The sequence below is a fragment of the Taudactylus pleione genome, unplaced genomic scaffold (genome assembly GCF_031769625.1).
Source record: "Taudactylus pleione unplaced genomic scaffold, aTauple2 ptg001314l, whole genome shotgun sequence".
NCBI classification, from domain to species: domain Eukaryota; kingdom Metazoa; phylum Chordata; class Amphibia; order Anura; family Myobatrachidae; genus Taudactylus; species Taudactylus pleione.
In genome coordinates this window covers 2,525,678-2,541,755 of record NW_028285714.1, presented here as the reverse complement: position 1 = coordinate 2,541,755, position 16,078 = coordinate 2,525,678, and the positions used below count along the sequence as shown (strand labels likewise).

Genomic DNA, 16,078 nt, shown 5'->3' with positions numbered 1-16,078 from the left:
TTGGGACATTGACAGAGTTTTCATATTTTGTCCTCTATTCACCACCACAATGGCTTTGAAATGAAACAAACAAGATGTGATTTAACTGCAGACTTTCAGATTTAATTTGAGGGTTATTACATCCAAATCAGGTGAATGGTGTAGGAATTACAACGGTTTCTATATGTGCCTCCCACTTTTTAAGGGGCCAAAAGTAATGGGACAAACTAAACAATCCTAAATCTAACTTTCACTTTTTAATACTTTGTTGCAAATCCTTTGCAGGCAATTACAGCCTGAAGTCTGGAACGCATAGACATCACCAGACGCTGGGTTTCATCCCTGGTGATGCTCTGCCAGGCCTCTACTGCAAATGTCTTCAGTTCCTGCTTGTTCTTGGGGCATTTTCCCTTCAGTTTTGTCTTCATCAAGTGAAATGCATGCTCAATCGGATTCAGGTCAGGGAATTGACTTGGCCATTGCATAACATTCCACTTTTTAGCCTTAAAAAACTCTTTGGTTGCTTTTGCAGTATGCTTCGGGTCATTGTCCATCTGCACTGTGAAGCGCTGTCCAATGAGTTCTGAAGCATTTGACTGAATATGAGCATATAATATTGCCCGAAACACTTCAGAATTCATTCTGCTGCTTTTGTCAGCAGTCACGTCATCAATAAATACAAGGGAACCAGTTCCATTGGCAGCCATACATGCCCACGCCATGACACTACCACCACCATGCTTCACTGATGAGGTGGTATGTTTTGGATCATGAGAAGTTCCTTTCCTTCTCTTCTCTTCCCATCACTCTGGTACAAGTTGATCTTTGTCTCATCTGTCCATAGGATGTTGTTCCAGGACTGTAATGGCTTTTTTAGATGTTGTTTGGCAAACTCTAATCTGGTTTTCCTGTTTTTGTGGCTCACCATTAGTTTACATCTTGTGGTGAACCCTCTATATTCACTCTTGTGAAGTCTTTTCTTGATTGTTGACTTTGACACATATACATCTACCTCCTGGAGAGTGTTCTTGATTTGGCCAACTGTTGTGAAGGGGTTTTTCTTCACCAGGGAAATAATTCTTTTGTCATCCACCACAGTTGTTTTCCGTGGTCTTCCGGGTCTTTTGGTGTTGCTGAGCTCTCCGGTGCGTTCTTTCTTTTTAAGAATGTTCCAAACAGTTGATTTGGCCACACCTAGTGTTTTTGCTATCTCTCTGATGGGTTTGTTTTCATTTTTCAGCCTAATGATGGCTTGCTTCACTGATAGTGACAGCTCTTTGGATCTCATATTGAGAGTTAACAGCAACTGATTTCAAATGCAAATGTCACACCTAGAATCAACTCCAGACCTTTTACCTGCTTAATTGATAATGAAATAATGAGGGAATAGCCCACACCTGTCCATGAAATAGCTTTTGAGTTGATAGTCCCATTACTTTTGGCCCCTTAAAAAGTGGGAGGCACATATTGAAACTGTTGTAATTCCTACACCGTTCACCCGATTTGGATGTAATTACCCTCAAATTAAATCTGAAAGTCTGCAGTTAAAGCACATCTTGTTTGTTTCATTTCAAAACCATTGTAGTGGTGAATAGAGGCCAAAATCTGAAAATTCTGTCAATGTCCCAATATTTATGGACCTGACTGTATAACATGTAAAAAACATATCAGACATGAGAGCCACTTCTAACCACCAGCTAGCCAGCATTCCAGGATGGCTAAGCGTCCTTTTTTCAAGGATGAAAACAAAACAGAAGTACAGAAACATTTTATTATTTATTAACATTTTTTATATAGCACCAGCATATTCCATTGTGCTTTACAATTAGGAATAGAACACTAATAAAACAATTCTGGATAGTAACAGATAGACAAAGCGACTAGAGGGCCCTGCTTGCAAGCTTAGCTACTGCAAGGGAGACTTTAGAGATAGCGGGAGAATGACAGTAGAAAACACTGAAATATGAATGATCTATCTGATTGTGGTCATGCATCATGCAGCAGCAAGGACTTCCCAGGCCCAACTACTATCGCTTCAGTACTAACCCTGGTAACTCCCTGATGCTGGATTAAGCTGCACCTCTCACATATGCCTAATTGTGTGTACTCTGACTACCAGTGCAATGCTTTGCAGCTTGTGCTTTAGCTCTGTCTACTGTGACTGAAGTCACTTCTTGTACAGTAATTCTGCCTACGATTACACAAGGTACTTACTGTATTATCCCTGACTTCAACTGATTTGGTCCTGCCCAACTGAAGCAACTTTCACATTATTTGTAAAGTCCACTTTAAGTTCCTAATCCACTCCTGTCTGTGCTTTATATATATTGAGCTTTTTTCCCCCCATGTAGCAGGTAATTTACCCTTGTACTCTGTTAGCCCCAGTGTGCCTGCAAACTGTTTATCCCACAGATTTTTATGTAGAGGGTTGGTGGTGCTCCCCAGGAATAATAAGACTCAAATCGTATATAATACCACTTTTACACTAAAGGCCCAGGTCCGATCCAAAGTACTGAACATGGTTCCAATCCAGGTCAGACCCGGGAGAGACCCCGTTCCCACTGCGGCGCTGACCCGGGCTATTCCTAGGTAGGAGTCATTCACACTGAACATGGGTGCAGTAGGACTCTTCTTCCGGTGCTTGGAGATGACATCATCTTCAAGTACCGAGAAACCTGGAAGTCCCCATGCTGTAAATGGATGACCCGGGTTACCCGTTTTAACTGTAGATTTACACGGGTTGTTCCCATGTTAAACCCTGCAAGCTACCCGGGTTGGAATGCCGGGTTGACCCGTGAATCCAGCCCTTGCCCCTTTTACACCTAGCAGCAACCTGGGTTAACCTTGCAATAACCTGGGTTTTAGCTGTGGTATAAAAGGGGTAAACAATAGTTTGAGGACTAGCAAGGAGATGGAGACCAAAATGAGGTACAAATGGGAGATCATGATCACGGCAGGAGAATACCTATGACCCTAAAACATCAGAAATCAGAAGGGCCGGGCAGGGGAATTAGGATGAGAGCTAGATAAGACAATGTTAAGCAAGAAGCTGACAGGCCATTGTACAGCACTAAGTAGTTTGTTAGTGCTTTATGCAAATAAGATAATAAAACTATTTCTAGTGTATATGAAAACTAATTGCAGGTAACTGAGACAAATTTATTCAGTTATTTATGACAGTAATATGAAATGTAGAGCAGTTCTTTGCTGCGGCAAACGGCTTAATGTCTTTCCATTTGAAAATGTATTTATAATATAGCAAAAAGCAAATGAGCAGCTTATGACCTAACTAGCAGATACAAGATTTGTTCAATCATCTCAGACAGCAGTGAGTGACAGCTGCTACTAATTCATAACAACAGCTGTTATTTAACCATAATAACAAATGCTTACAATGTGTTTTGGAATAGTACAACAAATCATGGTTGACATAAATACAAGCTGTGCAGGATCTGAACAGTATTTAACAATAAATGATTATTTTATTGCATTGAATGTCTGGAAATCCCTACATTGTATTCATTTATCATGAAAATGAGGCTTCCATGTGGTGTGCTACCAGATCTAGGTATCTGGCGTTGCCTTGTCCTCCATGCTCTAAAAGGATGAAACACTCGTTTGCCAGGTCCCATACCAAAATTTGGGTGTCTGCAATGTGATCCATAAGACCCTATTATGCTCTGAGAATGGCAGTGAAACAGAATTTGGTTCTGACCTTGGGGAGATGAGCCTTGGCTTCTGGGCTGCATGACCCACACTGCCAGGCCCCATAATAATCCTCTCAACTATACAGATTTATGGGGACAGACCTGGTTTCAGAACATTGTACCCAAATTAAGTAATGGTGGGTCCACACTATACAGATATATCTGCAGATGATGGTCGTTCATACACACTGAACGGCCATCATCTGTGTCTGCCCGCAGGGCCCAGTGGCCAGGGGGCGCGTCGGGGGCGTGTCCCGGTGGGCAGGGGCGTGTCCCGCCCCCCTCCCCACGGCTGCCGCTGTGTGTGTACGGGCGGTATACAGACCGCCCGTACACACTTGCCGATGGACAGATATGTCTGCAGACATATCTGTCCATTGGCTATGCAGCACAGCCATTGCGATATGTTGGTGAACACCGACGTTCATCGACATATCGCGGGTACACACTGACCGACGGCCAGCAGATATATTGGCCAATGTATCTGTCAGTGTGTACCCCGCTTTAGTTGGGAGGTATTTCCATAAACACACAATAAAAATTGTGTTGTTATGTAAAAAACATTGACCATTGGTAAAGGATACACCCAACAGGGGTATTGTATAAACTAACTAGTCATTTGTGGGTCCCATAGCAAGATAAAAAGATTTGCATAGAAACATGTGACAGACAAGGAAGACAGCTCCCCCCCTCCAGTTGTGAGCCCCATTGCAGCTGCCCCTGCTGCCCCTATGGTAGTATGGCCCTTGATTGTGTCTCAACTAGTCCCCACAGCTCATAGATTGTAAACTTATGCCAGCAGTACTATCCTAGCATTCGGTTTAATGTCACAGTTTCCCTCATTCTATAATGCAGTGTTATAGGTTGGTGCTTTATAAATAAAAGATAATAATAACCAGCAGTGACTCCTTACCTGTCTGGCCGGAGCTGGTCTATAATAGTGCGCATGTATAGGATTGCCATCCCGTGCATGCGCACAAATTAGCAAACTAGCCAGCTTCTAGGAACTGCATCTGCTGGTAATACCAGGGGAGTGGCTATCACAGTCTGAACTGGCAGTCCCAGAGGGAGAAAATGCCCTGTTACTACTTGACTGGAGCTGTCTTCCATGTCTGTCACATGTTTCTATGCTCTATGTTGCTATGGGGCCCACAAATGACTAGTTAGTTTCACCCCTGTACACAGTGTAGTATTAAAACAATTGAAGGTATTGATGGGGTATCTAGATAGAAGATTGACAGTGTAAAAGTCGACAGTCCATGGGTTGACATCCGATAGTCGACATGCAATTGGCCGACTGGTACAAAGGTTGATAGTGTAGATAGTCAACAGGGTTAAAAGGTCGACAAGGTTAAAAGATTGAGAGGTTTAAATGGTCGACACAAAAATAATCAACAATTTTTTTATGGTTTTCAACATTTTTAAGGTTAGGATTAGGCTGCTGGGGGGGACGGTTAGGGTTAGGCTTTAGAGGGAGGGTTAGGGTTATATTTAGGCACTTGGAGGAGGGTTAGGATTAGGGTTAAATAGAAAAAAGATGTATCAACCATTTGAACCTGTTGACCTTTTGCACTGCTGACCTGCTGTACCTGTCGACCTATTGCATTTAGACCATCTGGTGTCGACCCACTGACTGTCAATCTTTACATTGTGTTTTTTTATATCACACCCATGGATAAAGAAAGTGAGTGGCTACATGAGGAAGAAGCTTTATCTGCTACTAATATTAAAGCAGCCTTTGGTAAATTAAATGTTTGTCCACTATGCAAAAAACAACTTTGTGATCTTTGTAATCAAACCTTTTTATAGCATTTATTTGGAAATTAAGATTTCTAATTTGTCAAATACATACAGTACTACTCTATGTACATCAGTGATGGGCAAGAGATGGAGCCATCACTTGCAGCCCCCAGGTCTTTCCTCCTCTGTTGTTATATTGGCTTGTTTTAGCTTGTAATGCTTGTTTAAAAGGCCTGCTGATATGTTATTACAGATTGGTGTCTCTTTCATTGCTTAAATGTATTAATTTCACCTACTACTGCGATTAGGAGTAATGTGTGGCCCTTTTGATGGTTAGTTGGCTATTTAATGCATCCCCTTAAGTGTATCAGGTTGCCTATTACTGTTGTACATGATGTATTTTTTTTTAATCTGACATTTACGATGTTATCATTCTTGTACAATGACCACCATTTCCTCTACTACACTTCCTCTTACAACTAGAAGGACCATTATTATTTCTGAGAACAAATACATTATTATCTCATTGTATATAATAAAGCTGAAAGATTCAATTGTCTTTTTGAGCCACAGAACTCCCTTGTGACTTGTTGATAATATATAAAAGTATTTAAAATAAGAATCGCTTACATGAGTCCTTTTCCTTATCTTGGCTTCCATTTGTTGTAGGTTCAGCATTTGTTAAGGTGTCTCTAATGAATCACAACAGATTTATCAAGAGTAAGAAGACAAATGTTGTCCTTGGCACCCCAAATCCTGTTTATAATGAGACCTTCAGCTTTAAATTGGAGCAGAACGAATTGGACACAGCAAGCCTGAGTCTCTCAGTTTTGCAGAACATTGAAGGAGATAGTAAGTAACTCAATTAGCCCCAATAAAATGTATCATGTTTCATATAATTTAATTTAAGTTATTGTATTTTGATCAATAATGATGACAGTGATTATAAATAAAGCTTAAAGAAGCAGTATTCACTACCCAAACTGCCGGCAATGTTTTGCCTGAGCATTGAGCAATCTGTAAATGAAAGAGTTGCAGTGACTGTGTGCTAAGTGTGCCACAGTCCAAAACTCAAATAGGGGAGCTGAGCCACACTAATTGCCAGTGAGTCCCAGCCAGCGATGTTTCACAGCGTTTGGAAGGACAGTTGGTGTGGCTCCGCAATTTGAATTTTGGACTGTGCTCTTGCCCCACCACTGTCTGTCACACATTTAGCACACAGTCATACCTGCAGTATTACGTGACCGCAAAGAGTTTTGCTGCCGTAGAAGAGATAACCCATACGTAGAAGAAATAAATGTTTTATCTAGATTGAGCTTTTTTTAATAATAAAAATTACAGCTTAATTATTATTGTTTTTTTTTTCTTATAGTTAAACATTTTGTGTTCCTTACTTTTTTAATTTTTTGTGAAAAGGGCAACTGGGAGCTTAAAGCTGGGTACACACTACATGATATGTTGGTCAATCCTGCGATGGATCGCAACCCCCATGTACCCCCAATTCATTATTTTTAATGAATTGTGTTGTCACATCTTACAATCTGATGTTTTTGCACATCAGATGGGAAGATGTGGTGGACGACAAGGTGTAGTTACATTAAGCATGTAACAATATATTGCATAGTCGTATGGTGGATCGTGCAGTATGTACCGCAATGTGATATACCAATACATCGCATTGCCACGTCACCTGGTTTGCGCAGCACTGAGATGTGTACCCAGCTTTAGTCAGGCATACCAGTTCAACTGTGCTTATATGAATGAGCAAAACTAATATTGTCAGGTGAGTGATACTCTGCTGCTCTGGTGATATTTTTATAGTAAATTACAGTGTGATGAATCATTATATTTGTTACATTTTGATGAATAGGGGCCTAATATCTGGTTGAGGGCTTCTCTCCTGGGACCACCACCTTTTGCGTACAGGCATCCATTAAGGACAAATTGAATGTACAGTTCTCATTCTTGCAATACTCATGGTTGTCCAGCAGAGGTCCCAGGGTTAAGTATAAACAACTGCCATAGTACTAATACAATATAACACTGATCAGCAACTGTTACTTGGGGGGGTCATTTTATTCCCGGCAATGTGTAAAAATGTGCATATTGCCAAAAATTATGGTAGAGCTACACTGCAGATTTACCTGCACACCCCGTTGTGCTGCACAGGAAAATCTGTGATGTTTGTGGCAGCAAGTTGCCACGGTAACAGTCCAAACACCAGCACACAATCAACTTGTTGCCATTTTAATTCAGATGCCCCATAAACAGGGGAATCTTTAGAGAGGAGGGGGCCCGTGTGTATCCCACGTCATGGGTCCCCTCCTTTCACCATGGCGGCCGTCAGCCGACTGATGTGGCTGCCCTGCCACCGCAGAATCAGTAGACTCTGGACACTAGAGTGTGCCCAGACTCTACTGCGCATGCGCAGATCGCCGGGGAAATGGCGCGGCCGCCATTTTACCAGTGATTTCCTCACATCGCATGCGCAAACCGGCGTTTCCGATGATTTGAGCAGCGCTGAGAGACCCAACACAGGACCTCAGTGAGGTAAGTTATAGATAATATGGGTGCAGGGTGTGCGGTGCAGCCCCCCTGAATACAAGGGTCCGTATGCACCACACACCTTGCACCCATTATAGATACGCCCCTGCCCATAAGAGTGTTGGTGCATGCCATGGTGATGACTATGGTCATCAATAGTGTTTTCCTATAGGATTAAATTCTAGTCACTAACAACCAGGATTATTTTACTCGGTAGGATGCATCAAGCCACTCATCGCATGCATGCCAGCATAAATAACGCTGGTATGCATGAAGAAACTCACAAAGGACAGATCTCCTGATAGGAGCTCTCCTTTGTGATAAAAGGGGCTTCCAGGTTTATGACCCAGAAGTCCCTCTGCACATGGGCAGAATGCCGTGTGTGCCACAGGGGGCAGTGGGAGGGATCTGTTTGGATCCCTCGCAGTGCTGAATGCAAAAAGAAGCCCATAGGCTTCTATATGGCAATGCCATCTGAAGATGGCATTGCCTACTGACTCCAAGCTACGGGAAGCTTTGCTTTCCGAAGCTTGGTTCATGAAATGTGGTCAAACCCCATAAACAGCATTTTCAGGGGTTTGACCGCATAATAGAGGATAGTAACCTGCCCACAGTATGTTAACATATACTATTTGTAAAAAGTTTTTTCCCGATGGAATAAAATAGTTAAATAAAGAATATGCTTAAAATAATACAGAAATTATATTCAAAATGTTTTTTATGGCATTTACACATAGATACATGGGTGTGATACAAAAGGTTGACAATAAATTGGTTGACACCAAAAGGTCGACATTACAAAAGTTACACAGTACAAGAGGAATGACATATACAAAAGGCCGACAGGTCCAAAATAGGTCGACATGGAAATGGTCACCACTTTTTTTTTTAAGCCTAACCCCAACCGTCCCTCCTAGTTCTTAACCCTAACCGTCTGGTAAGTGCCTAACCCTAAAAATAAAAAACCCATGTGTCCACCATTTCTGTGTCAACAATTTCCATGTTGACCTTTTGTACAGGTCGACCTTCTTACATATCGACCTACTGGTGTCAACCTTTTGTATTGAACCCATATGCATAAAGTACACATATTTTGCATACCGATATTTATGGAAAAGTGTTTTATCCACATTTTGTTAGACTTGTTTTTGCTATAGAGCAGTGGTTCTCAAACTCTGTCCTCAGGATCCCACACAGGTCACATTTTCCAGTTCACCCAGCAGGTGCACAGGTGTTCTCATTACTCACTGACACATTTTAAAAGATCCACAGGTGGAGCCAATTATTTCACTTGCGATCATGTGAGGAGACCTGGAAAACATGCACCGTTTCGGGTCCTGAGGACTGAGTTTGAGAACCTGTGCTATAGAGTATCCAGAAAAACGCTCCCAAAAAATAAGATATTTAACTAAAGTGCCAAAAGACAGCACTTCCTGCAAAAACTAAATTACAAAATTAATTTTCATAGGAAAACAGATTAAAAGCAAATTCCTGTGTTATTCTAAAAACATCTTCAAAATTTATATGTCCACCTATAATTCAAAATCTGACAGTGAAAGATAGAAAAAAAACTGTAAATGATAGCACAAAATCCCTTTAAGAAATATTATTAATCTAATAAGAATACTGAAAAGCTGCATTGAGAATCTGCTTATCGTATCCATGTTCTTACTAAACAAGTTCACGCTATACTGTACCACTGGTCTCCTGGCAAGGAGTGTGACAAAATGTCAAGAGAAATGTTCAGCACAGACACTTTCTTTATGCTAGCGATGAGTTCATTTGTTATTTTTCATATAACATGGATGGAAAATATAACAAAGTGCAATGTGGGAATTACCATAGCCTCTGCAGGTGTTTATCCAACCTTCACCTGCCCCGTATCACTAGCAAACATAGTTTTAGTTCAGTGATTAACCATTTTGCTGGCAGAGTGCATTGCAGGCATGCACATAGGGGCTGATTGATTCTGAGCTGTGAGCAAAGCAAAAACAAAAGCAAGTAACTTTGTACTGTATATGGAACGAACCATGTAGCACTGCAAGGAGTGCAAATACATTTACTGTGTTTGCTTGCACAGTCAATACTGACTGTTTTTGCATGTAGTCCACAAGTGATGGACAGCTTTATTTTTGCACACTCCGATTTACATTTGAGTTTAGACACACCCCTCTCACATATTTACAGTATATATTACCAGTTATTTATATAGCGCACACATATTCCACAGCGCTTTACATATATAAATCTCTCCGCACAACTTAAATCTGCCCCACCTGCACTGCAACATGGTTTTACCAAGATGTGTGCTGCTACATTTTTGCTGATCTCGCTACAAACGTGCGCATGCATCGCGCCATGTGATTACCGGCAGCAGCAGCATACACTACGGTACGCTATGGCAGGCCCTGTGATCACACCATGCAATCCTATGGAGGCGCGGGTGTGAATGTAGTGAGCGTATCCGCTCGCGGGCACACACCTCTCGCCATACGTGGTGCGATTTGCTGTGTACGCAGCAAATATGTAGCAGGACATATCTGTACTTGTTTTTTTTGTTATTTTTTTCACTCCCACCTTTAGAATCAGACCCATATTAATTAGATCATATTAAGAAAGCACGAGGATGTGTATCTATTGAATTGTCTCATTAACGGCATTATTAAAGGCTCTATTATGCTGATAATGCTTGATACAGACAGTCTTTCTCAATAAAGTAACATAGAATACAGAAGTGCAGAGACTTAAGTTACTAAAACTCAATTAGATGCCCATAACAGCCATCTGGAGACTTTGCCAGCTGCTAGAGAGGGAGGAAGGGAGGGAGGGGGAATGAACAGAACGGAAATTACTCTGCTGTAAACGTAAAAATAACTTTATAAAAAAATATGTATTAATTTTTATCCCAGTGATTTCATACAAATAGGAAGGCACAATTATATAATACATACTTGAATAGCCAAACAAATATTTGCCAGGTTAGGATACTGAATATTAGAATAAAAGGATTTGTTAAAGGATGTAGTTTGGAAGCTGACGGTCTAAATCCCGACCACCGGCTTCCAGATGTTTTAATCCCGGTGTGGTACTAATGACAGGCGTCTAAGACCGATGGCCCGGCATCCCGATCGAAGTGATGCCGGGCGCGGACAGCCGGGGGGGAGGGACTTAGGGCTAGGCACTCCCCCGGGAGGTTGGGTTAAGCTGGGGGAAGGGGGGTTTAGGGTTAGGCAACCCTGGGGGGAGGTTAGGGCGGACTTATGTTTAGGCAGCGGGGAAGGGGGGGTTAGGTTTAGGGATTTAGAGGGGGGATTAGAGTTAGGCACTTGGGGGAGGGGGGTTATGGTTAGGCACCCCTAAGGGAGGGTTAGGGTTAGGGGGGGGAATTAGGTTAGTGATACTTACCTTAGGGATGATCGGGAAATTCACCCTTGCCGGGCTGCCGCTGTCGGGATTTGTGTCCGGCGGTAATACCTACTACACCGTTTGTTAATTACCAAATACCAAACTCAATCCAGGGTTTGAAGCATATATACTTTTAACTTAAAAGTATATATGCTTCAAACCCTGGATTGAGTTTGGTATTTGCCTAATTGCTAAAAGGATTGACACAGAATTAAACGTATTCCTGTTTACGCATTGTGTGTCCTTGTTCCCTGCGCAGGCTCTGGAACCATGCTCAAGCAAGTACTGGCAATGCAGAATTATACTTATCTCAGATGCTTCTTCACCTGCAGGGGCATAGTGGGCTGTATCAGTGGGAAATTCTCATGTAGACATGATAAGTGAGGGAGTCTCATCGGAATTGCTGGCTATGTAGAGTTTTCCAGAAGTGTAAATATGCAGGTTTGCAGAAATTTATTTTGCACCAAGTATAAGGGTGGGGCAAGTGCAGCCTGATGATGATGAGGATGACAGCGATAGGGGCGGTGAACTGATAGAGATGTGGCATGCAGTACTGTGCACACAGTGGGACCAATTACAGCCAACTTGTGTTCAATTCTACATTGCCACTAATACATCTTTTATACCAAAGTTCCGTGTCTGACCTGGGGGTTGGAACAGGGTTCCAAACTGGATCATACCTGGGACTTACCACTTTCAAACTGTGGCACCGACACAGGATTTACCAGAATCTGCACCATTCACACCGGAGTCGGGTCTGCAGTGACCCGGCTTTTCTGGTGTTGCAGTGGACGCTTGGAGATGATTTAATCTCCAGGCGCCACTGAAGACGGCCAAACAGATGGCATGCAGCACAATCTGGGTCATCATGCCCCGGATTGTGCTCTTTACACTGCAGGGTGGCACGGGAACAACCCGTGGCCAACCCTGCAAAGTACCCGAGTTGGATCCTTGAGTCCCTGGACCCGGGTGGATCCATTTACACTGACAAAAATCCCAGGTTGATGCGCATCAACTTAGGATTTTAAGGTTGATGTAAAAGGTATCTAAGTGTTCAGAGCCACCTTTTTCAGCAACCTGAATGCCATGTATTTTTAGTGGACTGGATACAGCTATTTTAATAAAATAACCCATAGTCCGTTAATTTCAGAAAATAGGCAAAATGAGCTGGACTGCACATCCTAATCTATAACATAATGAGAGGTGCTACCATACTGAGACCTGTACTTTTAATACAGAAAAAAGGAAAATGCTGATGCACACTCTAAGCCAGTGGTTCTCAAACTTTTTTTCATCACTGCGCCCTAGAGTGTCATCATTATTTTCACGGTACCCCTAAGTCAAAAGTTTGTTATTGAGAAATTCAGAATAAATGTAGTAAAGTAGTAAAGTGAAGTTAATTGTGTTGACTGTCATCCTTAGGTTTAGTTATGTTGTGGTGGACAGGTTTTCACTTTTTTGTCCACATATTTACATTACATTGACCACAAATAATTTGATTTGGTGCTGGACAACCAACCTGAGGCACCCCTGCAAGTGTCCCAAGGCACCCCAGGGTGCCACGGCACACAGTTTGGGAACCACTGCTCTAAGTACTAAGAGTACTAATGATCAAATTATTTATATAAACTCCGACAATTAACATGGTTTTTTAAGTAAGGTTCTTAGTACATGTTTGGCCACCTACCACGTCACGGTGAACCTTATAAGGTGGTCCCTAACAGCCCTAATACTGATACAAGCCTGTGGAGGCAGTAAATAATGTATTTTTAATAATGTAGAAATACATATTGCTGGTATTTAATATGCAAAACTTATTATATGTGGTGGTCGACTTTCAAATTAATTTTTCACCTTGATAGAAGCAATGGAAAGTGTTAACTGATCAATGATCACTGATATTATGTTCCAACATTGTCTGTAATGTACTTTTAGCAGCTGTAATGTGGGAGGAGATTGGACACTTGTTGCCTTTTTTTTATCTTCTATTCCAAGTAAACGTGCCCAAGTTCATGCATAGTGTGTAAATCGTAATAGAGCACAGTAAGAAAAAGGATTTGAGCAAATTATTTATTCTTCTATATCTTCTTGATCTAGAATGTAACGTGCTAGGCCGTGTTGTGGTTGGACCGTTTATGTACACAAGAGGACGAGAGTTGGAACATTGGAATGAAATGCTCAACAAACCAAAAGAGTTGGTGAAAAGATGGCATGCCCTGAGCATTAGCACCTGAAGTGTAAACCCCAATCAGGATGAAGATATTCAGCATGAATGCAAGACGGCAAGAAAATGGGAACTGAGAGGGCAGGTTTCTGTTCTTAAAGGAATGAAGTATCATCTCCCATGAGCCTTAGCTTTAGCCAGTTGGTTTGAGTATAGAGATTGGGCTTTCCAAGGAAAATCCATTAGCTTGAATGGACCATGTAATGATTGCTTGGCTATCTAGTCCACAGTGTTATTTCAATCATATTAGCTCTAAAGTGAAAATACATAATACAACAATGTTGAAAATAAAGATCCACTAGACATTTATGTTGATAATAAATACAAAGTACAAAATAGCTTTTCTTGAAATGTAATATTTTACATTGATTTAACTTATTTTAGCTATAATTAATGCTACTGTCATTTTTATCTTTTGCTTAGGTAAATAGAAACCAGCCAAATTGTATATTGACAGATGTCTCTCACATTTTCTTTTAATCCTGAGTTTCTTTATACTGTACACTAGGGCACTATCTCCGGTGCCAGTCGCAGTGTGACAGATTGTGTTCTAGTATTGTGGATTCTGCTCTAATGTTTCACACTGGAAAGTAAGATAACAATCCACCATGTATAAATAAAGCATAATTCCGAATGAAGTCATACTAATACAATTTCAAGTCCACATTGCTTTCTTTTGTGTATAAGGGACATTGACAAGCTGATATTTAGTATTGAGGTCTTTTACACTTTTTGGGTCGCATGTATATTTGGACATACTTGATTTCATATATATATATATATGTATATATATATATATATATATATAATAGATAGATGTTCATATACCTGAACATATGGCAGCAAGGCATTAGAAGCAGATGCTTTTTAAGTCCTGTAAGTTTAAAGGTGGGACCTCCATGGTTTGGAATGTTTTTTTCCAGCACATCCCACATATGATCAATCGGATGGAGATCTGGGGAATTTGGAGGACAAGTCAACACCTTAAACTCTTTGTCTTGTTCCACTGATCATTCCTGAACAATTTTTGCAGTGTAGCAGGGCACATTATCCTGCTGAAAGAGGCAGCTGACATCAGGAGATATTGTTGCCATGAAAAGTTGTACTTGGTCTGCAACAATGTCTAGGTAGGTGATACATGTCAAAGTAGCCTCCACGTGAATGCCAGGACCCAAAGTTTCCCAGCTGAACATTGCCAAGAGCACCACACTGCCTCTGCCAGCTTGCCTTCTTCCCATTGTGCATCTTGTGCCATCTCTTCCCTAGATAAACGATATCCATGCACCTTGCTGTCCACATGATGTAAAGGAAAATGTGATTCATCAGACCAGACCACCATCATCCATTGCTCCATGATACAGTTCTGACGCTCACGTACCCATTGTAGGTGCTTTGATGGTGGACAGGGGTCAGCATGAGTTGCTACATAGCACCATACATTTGAAGCAAGCTGAGATGCATTGGGTGTTCTGACACCTTTTTATAATAGCTAGAATTAACTTTGTCCGTAATTTGTGCTACAGTAGCTCTTCTGTGGAATCAATCCAGGCAGTCTAGCCTTTGCTGCCCATGTGCATCAATGAGCCTTTGGTGCCCATGACCCTGTTGCTGGTCCACCAGTTGTTCTCTGTTGGACCACTTTTGGTAGGTACTAACTACTGTATACCAGGAACACACCAAAGTCTTCAGATTTAGAGATGCTCTGACCCAGTTGTCTAACCATGACAATTTGGCCCTTGACAAAATTGGTCAGATCCTTACGCTTGTCCATTTTTCCTGCTTCCAACTCATCAACTTGAGTGTTCACTTGCTAATATATTCAACCAGTGTGATTTCCAGGTCACCTTGTCTGCGATTGCTGGAGCAGTTTTCTGCAATGGCAACTCAGTTGTCTTGCGGTGTACACTTTATTTTCTCTTGGGCATATCCTTTAAAACCCAGCTGGTGAGATTTGCTACTAGATCACTTCCTGGAATAATGGAAAGTCACGTCCCAGGATTAATGGATACAACAACCTAGGAGCTATCTCCGCCATTGTCCACATGGTCTGGCTCCTAAGAGTGACTTGGATAAAGGCCCTCTCGTATTTCTCAGATGTCCAACGAATACACAGGACAGTCACTATTGGCAATCGAGGTGCTGGCACCACCGGGATCAGTAAACCTGAAACCAAAGTAAGTTCACTACCTGTGTCCACCGAGGCCAGGACCACATTCTGGTTAATGAGGACGGTTAGCCAAAATAACCTGCTGCCCTTCTGGGGTAAACTCATGGTACAGTAACTTGGGCCCCACCTCCTGGGCTAGAGAGCAGTCTATAGACTCCAGCAATGTCGGGCATTCCATCCAGATATATATGTAATCAACAATGTACTTCCAAGTATGTTAGAAATGCAAGACAATTTTGGCTACTTAGAGCCCTTTCCTTAGGGTACAACATATACACCCTGGGGGAAGGGCTCTGCATAGCCTTGGAATGT

The 16,078-nt window shown here is 41.7% G+C and overlaps 1 protein-coding gene across 1 annotated transcript in view; it reads left to right on the top strand.

Annotated features, from left to right (window-relative positions):
• LOC148443207 (synaptotagmin-15-like) overlaps positions 1-14,303 on the top strand; it is a 55,219-nt gene extending 40,916 nt beyond the window's left edge. Inside the window, exons 7-8 of the mRNA XM_088463049.1 lie at positions 6,096-6,278; positions 13,473-14,303. Coding sequence (XP_088319175.1) covers positions 6,096-6,278; positions 13,473-13,609 — 320 coding nt within the window. The 3' untranslated portion in view covers positions 13,610-14,303. The remainder of the gene's footprint in view (positions 1-6,095; positions 6,279-13,472) is intronic.
• The last annotated feature ends 1,775 nt before the right edge of the window (positions 14,304-16,078 follow it).